This window comes from Ursus maritimus, unplaced genomic scaffold (assembly GCF_017311325.1).
Source record: "Ursus maritimus isolate PB19 unplaced genomic scaffold, ASM1731132v1 scaffold_33, whole genome shotgun sequence".
Taxonomy (NCBI): domain Eukaryota; kingdom Metazoa; phylum Chordata; class Mammalia; order Carnivora; family Ursidae; genus Ursus; species Ursus maritimus.
In genome coordinates, this window is record NW_024425897.1 from 19,423,373 (window position 1) to 19,437,229 (window position 13,857).

General features: G+C 59.2%; 1 protein-coding gene across 5 annotated transcripts in view; it reads left to right on the forward strand.

Moving 5' to 3' along the window:
* The window catches only part of RBM19 (RNA binding motif protein 19), a 148,640-nt gene that overhangs the window by 80,432 nt on the left and 54,351 nt on the right, over window positions 1-13,857 (forward strand). For all 5 annotated transcript variants that reach the window (XR_005831727.1, XR_005831726.1, XM_040619894.1 and 2 more), the window contains exon 22: window positions 6,279-6,384. Coding sequence is in view for 3 of the 5 variants with exons in the window: in XM_040619894.1 (XP_040475828.1) it covers window positions 6,279-6,384 (106 nt within the window). In the remaining 2 variants the exon portion in view is untranslated. The remainder of the gene's footprint in view (window positions 1-6,278; window positions 6,385-13,857) is intronic.

Below are 13,857 nucleotides of genomic sequence, written 5' to 3' on the forward strand. Positions count from 1 at the left end.
AACATGACCATGTGGCCCTAGTAGTATATGTGCGGTCAGGATAGGGACCTGGCACTTGGGCAGGACTCTGAACGCCGAACGCGTGACCGACTGAGTGTGAGAGCATGTGCCAGGCACAGGCCTGGACTCTGCGGACACGACAGGGACTAAGAACCCGGCCGTCTTGGAGTGTTCTTTCTGTTTCTAGAACAGGGAGAGGAAAGACAAGGAAACAAGCCATTTCCGACAGTGCTCCGATGTGACAGAGTGGCCGGTGGAGTAGGGAACAACATTAAATGGAGTGTCCTCCTCGGAAAGATGGCATTTGTGCTGAGATCAAATGACAGGAAGGAGTCGATTGTGGGAACATCTAGGTAAGGAGAGGTCCAGGTAATGAGAAGAGTAGGGTCAAAGGTCCTGAGGTAGACGTAAGTTTGGTGGCTTCGGGAGCAGGAGGAAAGCCAGTGTTTGGATTAGCCTCCTTCCCCATGTGAAGCTGGAGGACTGGACAAGGCTGCCTGGATTGAAGGCTTCGGTTTGGACCCATTGCAGAAGTGGGCGGTGGGGGTGTTGGGGCCTTCGCCCGAGCCTCTCCGTACTGCAGAAATCACCTGTCGTAGACGGGAGGATGCGTTTGTCTCTAGTCGGCCCGTCTGTCTCTCCTAGCCTCAGTTGGGGCCCTTATCCACATGGGGACTGCGAAGGAAGCCACGAGACACCAGGCAAAGCAGCTGCCCACCTACCATGTTCATTCACCTGGTGGGAATCACTGGTGGGTCCGTGAGTTCACAGGTAGACCCTTCTGTAGGATGGTGGGCACGACGGGGAGAGCAGTGGGCAGAGATCAGGAGCCCTGAGCTGTGGTCCCTGATGGGCTGAGATTAGAGGTTTGATTGCAGAGTCCTCTCGTGTCTGCAAGGAGTGGGGGGAGCCCCGCCTGCCCACCAGGCGAGTGTCCGCTGAGAACAAGGTCAGCATCTGACCCACCTGGTACCTCCCTCCGAGCCCCTGGTATCCAGGGAACGTTGGGCTGGTTGTTGCTGCACGAGACAGGGCTTGGAAACGCTGAGCTATCAGATGCACAAGGGGACAAGCCGTCCACTTGGAGCCCCGCTCGGCTCAGTGCCACCTGTGAGACCTTGGGCAGAACACTGCACCCCCGCGGTGCAGAAGAACTTGCTGAGTGACCTTGGGGAAGTCACGTGACTTCTCTGAGCCTCATCGTCCGCACTTACAGAACGGGAATGGCAGCGCCCAGCTCCGAAGGCTGTTGTGAGGTCACGCACAGCAGATGCTTCACGTGCTGGGGGCCGGAGCCTGGAAGTCCCAGCGGGGGGCAGACGGGTATGCTGTGTGTCGGGAAATTGGTGCCAGTGCTGGGGGTGTATTCGAAAGGCTTTCTTTTGCCAAGAGATTAGCCCTTTTTTCTTACCTCCAGAAGGAAGAGAAAGAAGCCCGGGGTTCATTCTTATCACAAGCCACCCCTTCATCTTGTTGAGACCACACTGTTTTCTGACTCTGGGTCCCTTGGGTGACAGCTGATATTTTTTTCCCTCAGCAGTGCATTGAGCGCAGGTGGAAGAGAAGTCATGCCAACAGACTTCCCCACGTGACTCAGCACTTCTGCTGGGCTCCCGGTTCCTCCGGCAGATCCAAATAGGAGAGTGATAAGGACTTATGTCCTAGGAGCAGAGGGGCCGAGGCTCTTCAAGGTATGCCTGACCCCCACTTGGTGTCATCAGCACACAGGTCAGAGTGTCAGGCCAGCCTCCCAGTCAGCTCATTAAGCCCCAGAACCCAGGCACCGGAGCAGCTGCACAACTGTCAAGTTCTGCATCTCTGGAGGGTTCTCTTTGCCTCCCCCTCACCTCTCCTCTCACTCCTTTCTCCTGATCCCATCACTTCAAACAAGGAGGGGAGAAAGAGAGGAGGATTCATACCTTTTCAGTGGCAGAGCCAAAACCCCAGCAGTCGCCAGCCAGGGCTGGAGTCCGGTTGGGGGGTATGCAGCATGTGCAGAGGGAGGAGATCCCCACATGCACACACACACACACACACACACACATATTGTGTCTACGTTGAGGCCTGTGTGCAGACATGATTTGCATGCCCAGACCTGTTTACGAGGGCTGGGCATAATTGGCTCGCCTCGCTCAACACCTCGCACCCCCTCCCACCTCTCCCTCCCTTCTCTCCCTCCCACCCCTACACACCTCGGAAGAAATTAGAAACGTGACAACAAACTCCAGTCGTGGAAAACCCACTGGTCTGCCCGCAGTCACGCGCTCTGGGTACGGCAGAGGGGGTGGGGCTGCGGCTGCGTAGGGGAGTCATTGGTGAACCCAAGGTGAATGAAGTAATTGGAAAAGTGAGGTGTGAGTTTGTTATGAAGTGTGAGCGTGGTGGGGGAGGGAAGGAGGGCCATGTTTAAAAGCCCGGTATGTCCTCTTTATTCACAGCTTCTGATACAGTAATTGCTATTTTGTGGTTTCTATTATCTACACAGTGGGGAGCGCACGCGGCTCCTTCCCCAAGCGGCAGGGTCTGAGCTGGGGGGCGGGGAGCTCCTGGGTGCCCCGCGATTTCCCTCCCTCTCCGGTCCCTGGCGGCTCTGCTGGGCCTCCCCCAGGCGTAGGCCTCTGCTCCCCAGAGACGAGGGTACATGCAGAACTTCCTTCAAAAGCCACTCTTAAAAATGGCTCTGTGGACCTTGCTGTCAGATAAGAACCTTAATAATGGCTGGTATTTATATATCGCTTATCTCCAAGGAGCTAAAGGTACTTCATCGATTTTTCCCCCCCAACCTTTTTTTTTTCTTTTTAATTCGCTTTCGATATCGCTCCGAGATCATTAGTGCCAGCCTTGTTTTATCCCGCACACTTACACAAGCAGCCGGAGCCAGCCGCCTTCCCAGCATTGTTCTTGGGCTAGAGAAGTGGCAGCCGGGAGAAAGCACGTGGCTGGGGGACGTGGCCAGGGGACGTGGCCGGGCTGCCTGGCTTCTCCGGCCTCTGGTTTTCTCACCTGGGAGAATAGAGGCGGTCACACTACTGCCACATCGTTATTACACCTGGAAACGGGTATTTAAAAACAGCCTAGCACTTCACAGGCACCCAGTCATTGGTGGCTGGGGTCATGGCAGCAGTCATGGTGTCTGGAAGCCTCGCCCGTTCACTTCAGGGCTTCCCAGACGTTAGGAAGTTCCTTCTAAGATCTAACCCCAATCTTGCAGCTGCTCCTTAAGTCCCAGCTCTCTGTCGTGCTATTCTCAGAAGAGAGGGGGAAACATGCTCATCAGGACCGTTTTCCCTGGTCCCCGAGAAGAATAACGGGATTTCTGAGGCTACTAGAGTCTTCGGACCCAGTATTTTGTGCTGTGCAGATGGGGGCTGCGACCTCCCCGAGGCCCCCCAGCTGCCTGGGACAGGAGCCCCCGATCCCTGCGCATGGTCCCTTGTGGATCCAGGGCACCCCTGTGCCGTCGCCCCCCCCTGCCAAGCTCTGAGATGCCACTTCTCCGGGCCAGAGAAGCACAGCGCCTTCAGCCTCTCCTCATCAGCTTTTTTCTCCACCTTTTAATTATTTTCCTTGCCTTGCTCCGGACCCTTAGCTGCTTGCCATGCACGGAGCATCCGCAGCTGGCGGCACGCTGCAGAGAGAAGAATTAACCTCGGCCGTTTCTCTCCCCCTCTCTCTGCCATGCACACACTCACATAGGCGAACTCACCAGAAATTAGGGCTACGAAGACACCTGGGCAGAGGCCATTGGGACCATCCAGGGACAGGATTGCCACCCATGCGGGCAGAGGCAGACAGTTTACCCATGGTGGGAGCGGGAGGAACTGGGACTCAGTCACCCTCTCTTGCCCTGGGGTCTGGGCTAAGTCACTGGATGTCTCGGAGTTCGAGCGGGCCATTCCCAGCCAGCCCGCTCCAGCTTCACACCGGATGGGGCCACGCCTCCGAAAGAGCCCCGCAGTCCAGAAAGTGGCCAGTCCCCATCCAGATAATTGAAGGACCATGAAACACTGCAGTGGAAAGAGAGTTCCAGCTTACCATCAGTCCCGCCCAGACTCACATCCTAAACCTGCCACTTGCTAGTCAGGACTACTGCCTCCCTGAGCTCAGTCTTCCCATCCGTGAAATGGGGATGGCAAGACTATCCATGAACGTTTGTGCTATTTGTATATACCCCGTGGCCTGTGTCACGTCCTCCTCGACAGAGCCCTCTGAGTGTTAGTGGTGAGATACCAGTGGTCGCATCTACGGCCCAGGGCTGCCGTTTGCTTGTTTGTTTGTTCCAAAGATGCCACCAGGCGTCCCCTCTGGGCCAGGCACTGGGCTCCTTGCCGCAGATCCCCTGGTGAGCACGATAGATGTGGTTTCTGCCGTGGCAGAGCTGAGCTCCAGCCTCAGGGGAAGGCAGAGGGCGCACAGGCATCCACACCACAGTGCCCTGGTTGAGAAGCACGGTGAGCCCTGACTGCCCGGGGCCCGGGGGGATGAGCAAAGGCTGCTTGGAGTTTAAGCAGTGGTGAAGTCAAGGCCTGCGACAGCCTGGAGCCTGGGGCAGGGTTGTCTGTGCCCTTGTGCATACGGCACCCTGCGTGGCCTGGGTACGTGGGCGGTGCTGGCTAAGGCCTTCTCTTACCAGTCTGAGTCTGAGTGCTCTCACACTCAGGTCCTCATGGCCGTCAGATGCACCATCCCTGCCGTCCCCACGTCTTTCTGAAGAACTTGGAGCCAAAGCACCGCGTATCTGACGAGCCTGCGAGAAAACTCATCTGGCCGCTGGCCTCCCTGACCGAGGCTCTGAGACTCCCGGGGAAGAGGAGAGACAGTGCCTGTCATGGGATGCTTCGGCCTTTAGGTGGCAGAATAAAGCAGGGTTTGCAGGCTCGACTCCTCGGCCCCTCCCACCTCACCTTCTTGCTTGTCCCTACCTGCCCAGCCTCTGGTCCCCCACCGTGCCCCCTCACGCCCCCTCCCAGTGAGCCAGAGCCTCAGCCAGGCCTCGAAGACTGACAGGGCTCGGAGGCCTACCCCCTCCAGCCCCTCCCCTCCCCGGGAGGCCGGCCTTGTCGCTAGCCTGGGGGGAGCTGCTGGGGGAGCTCGGAGGAGACGTGCAGATCCATTTTGAGGATTCATAATGCCGCATTTACACACCATCCTGCCTTCAGAAATTGGGCTGGCAGATGCCTGGTCATGCTGGCAGGGCTGCGGGTTAACGCCTCGGATTTAGCTTATATCATTTCACAAGAGCTTACGGCCTTTACAGTGTTTTTACCCAATCGGTCTTTGGCCCTGAAGCATCCTAGGCCGTTGAGTGTATGTGCCGTGCGCCCAGCCACCCGCCAGTGCGCGTAGATTTTCAAAGAAAATAGCGCCTCTTCGGATGCCATGTACATTAAATATTTATTGGCGGCAATTTGCGCACATATATTTGATAAATGGACATCGGGACAGGGTTGGGGTGGGGGAGTGAGGCAGGAGAGCCCGAGAGACCTGATCCTTTTGTCCGGGAATTTCTGGAACGTTTATCTGGGAGGAGAGGCTGGGGGGAGGGCAGGGGGTGGTCCAAGCAGTGTTTACCTGTTTGATCCCTGTCAGGGGGAACCAAGCCATTTTTTTCTCCAGAGCTATGCCTGACTTTGGCTTAGCAGATATCAAAACTAAAGCCTGGAGGTACGGGACGTGGGGTTTAGAGGGAGTAGCTGTGTGTCATTCTGGCACTGAGCACTGAGGAAACATCCCGGGGCCTGGGGCCGGGAGCAGAGGCTCATTCTGCTCGCTCCACGCAGGCTTGCTGTGTGCTCAGCTCAGCCGTGCAGGCAGATTCAGGTCAGGAGACCCTGCTGACTCCGCATCCGGATCCCTGGCTCGCACACGCGAACGGCCCCGTGCCCTGGCCACGCGCGTGCAGGGCTGCGTCCCCCCTGCCAGATAGTCAGCCCCACAGGCAAGGGGAGGCCAAGCGTGCCAGCCTGTCAGAGAGGAACCAAAAATTCTCCATCAGCCTCTCCAACCTGATCATCCCTCCCCACCCAGCGTGATGGCCCGGATCTGAAAGGAGAGAAGGCCAGTCATGCCCCGGAGCATGTGTTGGACGGTGGGGAGGCGACTCCATTGTATGGGGTGTGGGTGTGGGTGTGTGTGGACATGCACACATGCTCCCGTGGGTACTTCTTTTCTAACCAGAAAGGATTCGTGTGTGAGAGTTGGTCCTGCCCTCCCACACATACCCCAGCCCCTTGCAGGCCTCAGTTCTTAAACTGCTGTGTTTTGCCTTTTGTTTCTAGCACCTTCGGGGAGCTGAAGACTGTCCGCTTGCCAAAGAAGATGACTGGGACAGGCACACACAGAGGGTTCGGCTTCGTGGACTTCCTCACGAAGCAGGACGCAAAGGTGAGACTGCCCTCTGGGCCCTTAGTAGGAGAAGCAGCAAAACCTCTTAACGGAGGAGGGCGTGTCGCTGCCCCATGTGGTTCTCCTGCTTTTTCCCTGACCCTGCTAATTTCCGCCATTCCCTCTGAAGACAAGACCCTGGGTTTTGTGTTTGGAGGAGGGGGCTGTTCTGTGTCCCTTGCCCTCCCTCCCTGACGTGACATCCGCAGGAACCTGGGATACAAAGTAGGGAGGCAGGTGGGTTTCCCGGAGCTCCCCAGCTCAGACAAGCCTTCCCGGTCATGAGCACCCCGAGGCGGGCAGCGTGGGAGAGGCCATGCAGCATGTCAGGGGCCGGGGGTGAGCACTTCAGGAAGGAGACCTGTCCATGGGGACACATGTCTTTCCCCTCATCTTCCCACTCGTGGCCGGGGCCTCTCAGTTGTGCTGGTTATAGGGGAGGTCAGCGCAGCCAGGTGCTGCCGTGTGTAAGCACAGGTATGGCATTTTCCAGTCTCCTTGGACACAGAGCGCCTCTCATTTTGGAAGCAAGTCAGTCTCGGGATTTGGGCTCGGTGCAGCACGGCGGGGGGGTCGCCCTTGCAGGGGGTGCTGAGGGCAGCCCAGCAGCAGATATGGGAGCAGAGGTGCTGCAATCGGGGGTCTGGCTATGTCTGGGGGCTCCCTCATGAGCCTGTGCATTTCCCCTCTGCTGGCCTTGTCGTTCCTCAAGGGTATGGTGAAGAGACTAGTGGGACCCCCTCCACGTCTCATGAGGCATCCTTCGAGAAAGCAGGGGTGTTTGCTAGAATCGCACCCGTTGGCCTTTTGCGAGCTGCCGTCACCAGAGGCCCAGTGGGTGGAGCCGAAGGTGACATCTCAGGGACACAGCTGCAGCCTTTGTGGGCCCTGGGAACACGCACAGGCACAGAGGGCACTCCTGGGACCTCGGGGAGCCTTGCCAGCCACCTTTGTCTCCACGGCTTGAACTCAAGTGCCTGTTTTGTTGACACGTGGCCGCGTTTGTCCGGACATCTGCTCCCCTTTCTTCTCTGCTGGCAGCCTTTCCCTTGCCTCCTGTCTGTGGCAGCAGGGGCAGCACCCCCTGCGTGCAACAGGCCCTGGCCTGGGTTCCCATCAGCAGCGCAGGTACCTTTGGGGGACCCGCGTTGGCTTGGAGGGAAATCGTGGAGGGCAGCCGTCCAGAGCGCCTTCCTGCCGGCAGCTTGGCCTCCCGAGCCCTGCCCCGCGCCTCAGGTTCCCCAGCTGTAAGACAGCAGTGGGAAGCAGGTCCCAGCCTCGCAGGGTGCAGGCGGACGGTGCACATGAGCCCTGACCCAGGAGTCGTGGCCTCCCCGTTCCCACCAGCCCTGCCCCCTTGGGGGCCGCTGCACCTTCGTTCCAACCAGAGAGGAGGAAAACTCGGGACAGTGTTTTTTCTCCATGGCTTTCCATCGAGCTCCAGGCTTCTGAGGGGTGGGACAGTGCCATTGTTTTGCCTGTTTGATATCGGGGGCCCTGCGTGAGATTGTGAGCAGGGGAGAAGAGGAGGGGGATCCACTCCCCGCCCCCAAGAGCTGCCTCTACCGAGGGGGCTCGTTAGACTGCCTGAGTCGGAATCCTGGCCCTGCCGCTACCAGCTGTGTGACCTTGGACAAGTGTCTTACTTTCTGTGTGCCTCAGTTTCCCCCCTTATGAAACGGTGATAGGGCTTTTCACATCGGGTTGTCATGAGGTTTGGAGGGGGTGGTGTTCTTAGGGTAGCACTGGCCCTGGGAGCTCTGTCTGTTAGCGGTGCTGGGGAGGAAGGTGGTGACAATGGCGCTGGTCTATAAAGGAGGAGGGATGGGACAGAGCGGAGGGAAGAGGCGTCCGAGCCCCGCAGCGGGAAGGCACGGCTCTAACACATGGCGGCCTCCCTCCGGGACAGACGTGGCTCTTGGGGCGGGAGGAGCAGACTGGGCATAGGCTCCGGGACGCGGTCGGGGGTTGTGTTCTCCAGGATCCCTGGGGCGGAGGGGCCCCTCAGGTAGACAGGGCGGAGCAAGTTCCCCGCTGGGCAGCTCTCGGCACCAGAGCCTGGCAGCAGAGGACATTTCCGAAGGCTCGGCCAGCACAGCTCTCTGATTTATGCAGGTGGCTCCTCCCCCTCCACCCCTTCCATGCCTTCCATTCTGGGCTCCGGGAGGAGAAAGGGCAGCCGAGGACAGGGAGGACTCAACCCACAGCCCCTCCGGGATTGGCTCCTCCTGCCCCTCGGCTCTGACAGGCGGCCGGCCGGGCTCTGGGGCCACTTCTGGCCCTGGCATCAACCCGCAGCAGCTCTCCCTGTGGCTGCCACCCTACCAGCCGGCCCTCCCCAAAGTGTGAACCCACCGGGAGCGCATCCTCCCTGTAGATATCCCTTTGCTCTTTTTGCCTCCCGGGGAAGCTGCTTCTCCCTCTCCTTCTCCATGTCTGTCTGAAGAACTTTATTGTCTTCCGAGTGGCACGTTTAGCGCCCGCCGCTGACCCAGAGAGCTGTGCGCGCTGCACGCCGGTGAATAGAATTCTGACAACTGTGCATGTCGAGCTAGCGCGAGGGTGCGTGTGAGTCTGAAGAGGGAGCACAGGGCCGTAAGGAGACACTGAGTAAAACACCCAGAGATCGCAGTTTACTTCCGCAGAAGGAATTTGTGGGAATGTTAGAGGAGCCTGCCTGATCCCCGTTCCCCTGGCCAGCTTCCCCTACGTGGCTCTCCTCCTTCAGAAGCACTTGAGGAAGGAGACCTCCTTTAGAAGCCTTTCCACGGCTTGACTGATCCCTGACCCACCCAAATCCCTCACTGGGGGCTTTGCTCCCGTTGCCTGGCGGGACGCCCTCGTGGACATGGAGGTCGTCACTCTTGGCGATCGGCAGCCCTTGAACCTGGCATTGGAGCCTCCCCCAGGGGCCCAGGCAGTGCTCAGATGGGAGGGAGCAGGGAGAGGGGAGAGGCGGGAGGGGGTCACGAACAGGGGACTGCACAGCGATAAGTCTGGAAAGCAGTGGAGGAACTGACGGTTTCTGGGCGGGACCAGGGCCCGACCCCAGGTGGGTGAGCTCCCAGTACAGCGCTCCTTTCCCAGCATCAACCAGTCCATTCCCAGCTGGCAGAGGAGAGAATTAGGCCCCAGTCAGTCCCTAGAGGCAGCCCCTCAGCACTGCCGGCTGCTGGGGCCCCCACACGTACCCATCTGTGCTGCTCCTGCGCCCTGCACGAGTCTTCCAACCTTTCTCCACGATACCGTGTCCCACCCTGTACATGATCAGGGACTTTGGTATCTGTCGGGCCTCTCTGGGTCAAGCACACACCCCCAAACTGGAAAGAGAATCGTAGCGCAAGGCTCCACAGAGGCTGTCGTGGCAGAGCTCAGAGTAACCAGGCAACTGATGACAATAGCCAGAGGCTCCCGCGACCGACCGCGCCGGCTTTGTATGTGACACGTACACTGCACGCGCATTGTCTCGCCCCAACCTGCAGCAGCCCCGGGAATCGGGCGGGAGATTTGCATCACTCCCTCCCCGTGTCTCCGCACGGCTGCCGAGTAACGTCTGTGCAGCCTCTGCAGAGCCCCGTGGACCGATCCCCATGAACCAACGGGAAGCCCAGCTCTGGCTCCAGGGCCGAGGCGCTAAACTGGAGGAGACCCGTCTCCCCTCGTCACAGGCTCAGCAAGCTGGCACATTCTCCCATCCTAGGACACTTGTCGGCCCTTGATGTCCAGGACGGTAAGTGTCAGTCCCTCTGAGAATGCCAGTGTTCCCTAAAACTCCAGGGGTGATGAGCTGATATTTCTCGAAGACCTTCCCCCTCGAGGTGGAGGGGAGCAGGACAGGCTGATCAGCGAAGCCTGGAAGTCAAGGACTCGAACCGTCCCAGATAGCAGTGGGCTTCCCTGGGTCTGTGCTCATGTGCACAGCTCTGTCCCTGTCTCAGGTGCCATGTGCCTCTCTGGACCCTGATGTTTCTAGAAGGGCAGCGTCTTGGCGTTGATCAACTTCTCAAAGCCTGTCTTTGGCAGGAGGGTGCTAGGCGTTAACATTTGTCATTCTTCATTCTCCCAAGACTCCAGAGGGAAGTGGTGGGTGGCATTTGACACCTGAGGACGCTGAGGCTCAAAGAGGGGGAAGTCACTGGCCCCGGGGTCAGGCAGCCAGGACTGGGCAGAGCCGGCCCGTGTGCCAACCAGATGCCAAAGCCCATGCGTTCCCTTGCTCGCTTACACTGAGCGCCAGCCCCTCCTCTCTCCAGCACCCAGCAGAGAGAAGGACTTGCCAATTAGAGACATTTCAGTGGGGGTGGGGGGCAGAGCATCTCTCGGGAGCCCGCCCAGGCTGAAATGAGCCCCCCCACCCCCAGAGAAGGAGTGAGCACCCTGATATCAGCCCCACCAGCACACATGTCAGCGTCCAGCCCTCCCCAGCCCAACAGCAGCCTGGCCTCAGAGGGGCCCCCAGTAGCCACTGGGGTTGTGTTCCGCAGCCGCCACGTCCTCTCTCTTTGCCCAAAGCTGGCAGATCCCTCAGGAGGAAAGGAAGCGCAGCCCAGAAGGGAAAGGATGGGAAGAACGGACTCGCGGCCCGGAAACCAGAATATTAATTTTTTTTCCCATGCATGCGCCTTTAATTCTTCCCTTCCCGAGCCCGCCGCGCCTTTGTACTTTTGCAGTTGCAGCTGTTTTTATTTGCCGCCGCTGCTGTTGTTTTAAAAGGTCTATTTTCACATGGAATGTTATCCAATTAGCAGAGCAATGTGTTGGCTTAAATAAACACTTGGGGGGAGCCGGCAGCAGGGAGACGTGATGGCGGCTGGTGTTGGCAGGCAGAGCTGTTCTCGCCGTGGTAAACAACCGCCGCTTTAATTGTGGGGTCGCACCAGTTAATGTGTCCCTTCCCATTTCTCCCTTCGGCACCATGCCGGGGGAGGGGGTGGGGAGTGGACACACGGCCCCCACCCCTGGCCCCAGGGTTGGGGTGCTGCTGACAGTTTCGTCGGGGGCCACCATCGGGCCCAGCTACACCCATGCTGTCACCTTGCAGACTTTGCCGAAACCAGCCCTGTGGTGGAGAGGGTGGACCCTGAGGGAGCCAGGCGGGGCATCTGGACGCAGGGACAGCCACTCAGGGCTGGGTGCCCGGTGCGGCCCGTGCGGGGCTGAGCCGTCTTGCCTGCCCTGTAAACAACGATCACCATCCGATTATCAGTGGTGTGCGCTCAACACATGTTTGCTTAATTGAGTGTAAGAAGGGAGTAGAGCACAGTCTCTGTGGGGCCTGTGGGAGCGCAACGGGGTCCGAAGGGGCCATCGCCCCATGGAAATGAGGAGGCCGTGGACACACACAACGGGCTTCGTATCCCCGAACGCCAGGTTTCTCATCCATCCCCCCCGTCAGAAGTAATACTGCCCCCGAGGCAACTGTGAAGAGGAAGGGCCAGGCCCAGGCCATGGCACAGGGCACCGCAGAAGGGGCAGCAGCTGAGTGGGCCGGGCCCCAGGGGTCAGGGCTGCTGCCCGGCTCTCGGACGTTCTTCGTCTCCAGACATGTTAACTTGAAGCCAACTCGGGAATGGGGGTTTGGTCCCCACTCTTCTGTTCAGGCAAGAGTGTTAGGTGCAGACATTCATGCCCGTGTCTCATTCGCAGGGTTTTGCCTTGTTCCCATCGTTAGAGCCCAGGCATAAGAGGAAGTTGTTGGAATCCTGAGCCTTGCATTTCAAGGCGGGGATTCAGGTTCAGCCAACACACTTACGGGCTGAGAAGCCAGGGTCAGGACAAGCCCCTCTCAGACTAGCAAGGTTGTGACCTTCATCTCCGGGGGATAAGCAGCACCGTGAGGTACCCCTCTGCTCACCCCGTCCCTCCCTCTGGGCCTCTGCCCCCCGGGGGAAGGGCAGCTTCCAGAGTCCTCACTCCAGATTCACCAGGCAGTCCGTCCACATAACCCAGGAAAGCCGACCAGCCCAGCCCGAGAAAGACAGGCAACTTCCTTGCCACCAGGAGCACTACTGGTAGCCTTTTAAGAGCCGTACTACCAACGGCAACAACGGGGACCGGGGTTCAGGCCCTTACCGTGTGCCAGGCACTGGGGTAAATGAATCGTTGCCGTCTTCCTTATTCTTCCCGGCAGCCGCAGGAGGTCAGAGTGCCCCCACTTTGCAGCGGAGAAAATGGAGACCCAGAGAAGTGCCTCCTCGGATCACAAAGCCGGAAGGCAGCAGGGCCACGCTGCGGGCCCCACTTGGAGCCCAAGGCCATTAGCAGGCCGCGCTGCCTCTTTGGCCGCTTCTGACTGCCGATGACCTGGCATTGGTTGTCTTCTCCCGGTGGTTCCTTTATCTCTGCAGAGGTCACAGGTGGTGCCTCACCTCTGTGTCCCCCACCGTGGTGTTGGCTCACGGTGGGTCCTCCAGGGAGGTGGAGTTGAATTGGATGGAGCTGTGTGGATAAACGCAGGGGAGGCAGGAGACACATCTGTTTCTCCGAGACACGTAGTTGCCGCAGCCTGGAACCAAGGCCCCAGCCGTCTCTCTGAGAAACTTGCCCTCAGCTCCCCGCTATCCTCACTTGCAATGGACTAAGGTGCTGAGTGGGGTCCCCCAGTCCCATGCCAGGAGCCCCACTCATCCCAGGGACCAGCTCCCGCCTGCTGGCAGGAGGCACTGAGAGCTTGCTTCCGGCACTGTGGGCACCGTAAGGCAGGGACGAGAAGATTCTGCTCCTCAGAGCTCGGGGTGCTGCCCAGAGAGACAGAACATGCGGGGCTGGCAGACCCTTCTCCCAGAAGCATGAGCCCCACGTTTTTCAGCCACCTCCATAGAGAGAAGGAGCCAGGCCCCCAACGGTCCCAGCCAGGGCCTGGTGCTCACGTCCCCGTCAATCCACCCCGTGCTCCTGGGCACACGTGGCCATTCTTGGCCGTCTTAGGTCACACTTGCTCCGGGCACTGGGGGCACAGATGGCCGGGCTCAGGTGGATTTGACGTCTGCGGAGGGATGGAGCCCTCCCACTCTGCAAGACACAGAGCAGAAGGGGCCAAGAAGGGCCTGGACTTGTAAAGACAGGAGTCCTGTCCTCAGGCCTGGGCCAGCAGCCACAGCCCATGGGATGGGAGTCCTGCCAAGGGCATCGAGTGGACTTTTGTTGCCGGGAGGAGGAGGTCTGTCTCCAGGGAGAGCTGCAGAAAGGTCAGGCCAGTGCTGCGCTGGCAGCCTTCCAGTGCCTTCCCTGTTCCGGAAAGATGGCTGCCAGGCCTGGTCACAGTCTAGCCGGTGGCTGTCATTCCCCCTCTACCTTCGTAGATTTCCTTGTGGGGTTGGGGGAGGGGGTATTGCAGAAGAGGCAGCTGGAGGCTAGGGCTCTCGGTGCCTGCGGCTGGTGGCTCAGGTCAGAGGAGATCAAAGGGGTGTGATTCTAGGACAGCCGAGTCAGGGAACCAGACGATGGTGGTAGCTAGCCTGCACTCCAGCCAGA